Consider the following 4,409-nt stretch of genomic DNA (forward strand, 5'->3'; position numbering starts at 1 on the left):
ATATTTCAGGATCCGCCCCTGATTGTGGGAGGTTGCTTACAATCGGGCGACTATAGAAAAACCATCCGGTTGCGGACATAGTGACGTGATCCTTCTACATTTATATTAATTTCGCAACCAATTCGCGAAAATTATCATTACAGCTATCACTTCTAAGGACCGACACTTACTTGTAATGGTAAATTAATTTAAGCAACGCTGAAAATTTCAATCAATCCCCAACTGTTACTCGAAAATTGAAAACCCGTGCAATAAAACCGACTTTAACTGAAACTCAAATGTTCAAAACGAATACTCAAAAATTCTGACAAGTATTCTAAAATTAGGGTGAAAACCGTATACAACCAATTTCGGATTTTACTTGATATTTAGTAATGGATAGTTTTATTAGAAGGCATATATCAAAGTAAGCACATGATAATGAGTTACTGTAACTCACACTGTTGATGCCAAGAGCTAGGTTGAAGTGTGTGTGGGTTTGCGCAAATGTGTGTGAATTTCGGGGAGATTTTTGTCAAGCAGCTGTCTCTTCAGCAGCTTTATATATATTGTTCAATGCATCTCGGGATCAACCCTGAAAGAAAGAGACTCAACAAACAGTCTTTCTTTGGTTCTCTCCTAGTCCAACAGTACCTAGTTCAGGTTTTATACGATTTGGATGATGAGACCATTCACATACGTTAACAATTTAATTCTAAATTAACTTAAAAAAAATAACTATTTTCAGATTTACTTCACTAATTTATACTCCCTCCGTCCCTAAAAACTTTCCTATTTGTGTTGGACATGTTTGTCAATGCACACTTTTAATTGTTAATATCTTTAATTTCGTATTAGTATTAAATATAAAAACTTTATTGTATTAAAGTACTTATAAATACTAATTCAACAAGATCACTCATGACTATATTTGATCTTATAGATTAGACGTAAATTAATAGTCAATCGATTACCATGAATAGTGCCAAAAGTCAATATAGGAAACTTATTATGAGACGGAGGGAGTATAAAAAAGTGATTTAACACAAATTTAGATAAATGTACAATTAGATCTCAATTATCTAAGTTTTATATTGTGCACAATTATAACTTACAAGCAAAGTTGTAAAAATCGGTAATCAGACGCGCACCTGTACTTGCCTTTATATATTCATGTATGCAGGAGGTTGACAAGAAATTACATAGCTCCTACAAAAGTAAAGCTTTCATGTCAACAGATTCTCAAAGGAACATCTCCCAGCCGACCTACCTATGTTTTCACACTAGTGCAAATAGTTTACATAATCTTTATAGTATTGGCGTTGAAATTAGAAATATTGAATTACCACATAAATAGAATAATTCCCCTACAGTAAAAGCAATTGAATGCAATGAATAAGGTTATGAACTTTGGCCATTCACTTTCTTTAAGTGTACGCATAAACATACAACTCCCATGACCTTAATTAAGACCAAACCCTAGCTAGCTAGAAATCCAAAACTTCTCATTTCACTAATTTCTTGCTCTTGATTGATGTCACTATTTTGTTTTTCGTGACAAAGATCAATATGCTACCTAATTAACTTGCTAATTACTATATTCTTTGGCTAATGCATAAATTTAGTAATATTAGAATCCATCTTGAAACCGATTGATGATAGACGATGCATCCAAGCGCTGCTGCATTGATGACAGATCCCCGGCCCCTCCTACCACTCCTCGTTTTCCATGCCCAACCGGTGCACCAATGCAAGTGAAATTGTTTGCGATTTCCTGTGAGAAGTTTGGATGTTGTGTGTTGGTCCCTGACAGCACATGACCAATCAAGTACTGATCATTCATGTGTTGTGAAGTATTGTAGTATTGAGACTGAGTAAAACTGCCTAGGTGTGGCGGTGGGGACGAGTACATATACGAATGTGGCGGTGGTGGAGGCAGTGGCGGTAAAATGGTGGAAGATGGAGATCCGGTGAATAGTCTTGAAGCTGGATGGTCATAGACACCTCTGTATGGATCGCCTGACTGATGATGAGGATGATAACCTCCACGTTGGACTGCTTGTCCACCCCTGTTTTTTAGGTTTCAACAATTTTAGACACATTGTATTTCATTACCAAACAATCACAAGACAATTAGGACTTCATAGTTACTTATTACTTGAATTCGTAGTTAACTTCATATAAAATTCATATTATATGGAGATGACCGAAAGAGGAAAGAGGCATAGATATGCAAATTGATGAAACAATTTATTAATTTATGCATGAGCACAGTGTGGTTGGTCATGCCAATATTTATTGTGATCGGTAAATACTAAATCCTCTATATTTAAGAATGCAATAAAAGTTCTAAAATTTCCGATTTAAACGATTAATCCTTTGATCAAATTTTATGTGTAGATATCCGAAGACGAGGATTTTTCTTCATGAAATCTTAGTTTTTCATGTAAATATTGCTGGTAATTAATGTTTTTATCGAACAATAAATTTTATAATAAATTGTTAGACAAATATAACAAAATTGTGATCAAGCACAAATCACTGCATCATTTATGTTATGATAAACATATATTGGTTATTGATAAAATGATTAATATAATAAAACTTAAAAGTCAACGAGATATATCTAACCGATTATATCCAATTAGCGATTTTTTAATGCTAGAAAAAATAAATGGCTTGTTTGTTTTCATGAGAAAAATTGAAGAGGAGGCAGAAAAATATACCCTACTAAGTGAAGAGGAGGGGGAGTGGGAGGCATTAGGCTATCATTAGTGAACACCAGCTGACGAGCTCTATTCAATGTCTCTGTCTCCCTTTCTGGACACCAAAACACATTTACACAAGAACAAATCTAATCAGCCTACATCTACACAACTGTATCTATAACAGAAACTAGCAAGGATTCGGCAAACCTAGAAATTAATTTAAATTTGCAAATTTCGATGAATTAAATTTGTAGACATTGACATGACTATTGACCACAGAGAGCTAGAGCTAGCATTACTTGAAATATGCAAGACCATAAAGATATAACTGATGACTTTACCTTAATTGTTACTATAATAATTAATGGAAAATTGATAAGACAAAGACATGGATATTACCTTGGCGATGGCGATTCATGTGTCCGCCAAGTGCCTGAGATTTGCCGAACTTGAGGGAGCAAAACCTACACTCGTACACTTTTCCACTTTCATCGTCCTTTAATCCTCCGATTTTCTTCTTCTTATACCCTCCTAGTGCTCCTACACTCACAATACATAGATTCTAGTTTTACATATCGACTTTAATCCCACTATTTACACACACACCACAAAACGATTAAACAACATCGGAGGACAACATAGACCTGTTATAGATCGTTATCAACTTCCGTGGCCTAAAAGCCCGTAGTCCCTATTTTTATCAACTAATATATTTAAAAATACATTTAGAGTTTTACATCCGAAGATTTGAAGAAATATGGGAAGGAAAGGCGCATTGAAAATTGAAATACAAAGGTCTTTCTATACTAGGGTTCTTATATTTTTGGTCTTTATCAGGGTACCCAACTTATCAAATATTAGAAAGAAGTATTCTTATAATTACATACTATTTTTGTATGAGTCCTATAAATTAAAAGTGTATTGAAAGTAAATGTGATTGAGAAGCTTAATCCTAAGAAAGAAAATAAAAATTTGTTGATGTGTGTGTGTGTTTTAAAACACAAGTGTGAGTAGTACCCTGATCTCTGGAAGTATGATCTTCACCGGCTGGTAAATTGTTAAGGTCTAATGGGTTTGCATCTGCTGGTCTCCTGAAAGCAAGATCAATTGCAAAAGTGAGCATAATAAAGAACTATAGTTATATCAATATATAGAAAATAGATAGATGGTATATATTAAAAGAAGAGAGATCAATGTGGTGTGAAGTGAAGTTTTTGTGGGGTGAGACCTACATGGTGGCCACAGAGAGATTGAGAGAGAGAGAGATATGAAAGATGAGAGTAAGAATAAATGTTTCAGATGGGGAGATAAATAAAGGTTGCAAATATTTTAACAACTGGAGTTTGAGAGTGAGATGGAGAAGTGTTGGCTAGTTGAGTGAGGTTGAAGAAAGGTGCTGCTCTGCCTGAACCTTCTCTATCACTCTTTCTGCCACCCTAGCCTAGCTCTCCTCCTGCATTCAGACATTACTCTTTCTTTCCTCCAAATAATTCAAACTCACGTACGAACTTCTATACATACGTTATAAATATAGATATGCATCAAATATGAAGACATTACGCGGTTCTCGTGACATGAAACATACTCCTAGGCCATGTTTGTTTCATGTGATAATAATCCCGGGATAACTAATCCCATAAAAATTAGTCCTATGGATTAAATAATCCTATCCTAAGTTTGTTTGAAAAGATTAATTGTAGAATTATAATATAATCCTTTAAA

The 4,409-nt window shown here is 34.5% G+C and overlaps 1 protein-coding gene across 1 annotated transcript; it reads right to left on the bottom strand.

The window, feature by feature from the left end:
• Window positions 1-1,387: 1,387 nt before the first annotated feature.
• Window positions 1,388-4,196, bottom strand: LOC141678530 (zinc finger protein JAGGED-like). The gene is made up of 5 exons (XM_074484878.1): window positions 3,920-4,196; window positions 3,705-3,778; window positions 3,087-3,227; window positions 2,706-2,799; window positions 1,388-2,048 (listed from the first exon to the last, which is right to left on the bottom strand). Coding segments are annotated over exons 1-5 (750 nt in total). The 5' UTR covers window positions 3,922-4,196; the 3' UTR covers window positions 1,388-1,609.
• Between the last annotated feature and the right edge of the window lie 213 nt (window positions 4,197-4,409).

The sequence above is a fragment of the Apium graveolens genome, chromosome 8, assembly GCF_009905375.1.
Source record: "Apium graveolens cultivar Ventura chromosome 8, ASM990537v1, whole genome shotgun sequence".
NCBI lineage: Eukaryota > Viridiplantae > Streptophyta > Magnoliopsida > Apiales > Apiaceae > Apium > Apium graveolens.

Bases quoted from the DNA above. Each gene is read 5' to 3' on its own strand.
- LOC141678530 (XM_074484878.1), bottom strand. The intron at 2,800-3,086 runs GTAATATCCATG...TTTGGTGTCCAG, and splicing joins CATGAATCGCCATCGCCAAG to AAAGGGAGACAGAGACATTG. The intron at 2,049-2,705 runs GTATATTTTTCT...CCTAAAAAACAG, and splicing joins CCTCCTCTTCACTTAGTAGG to GGGTGGACAAGCAGTCCAAC.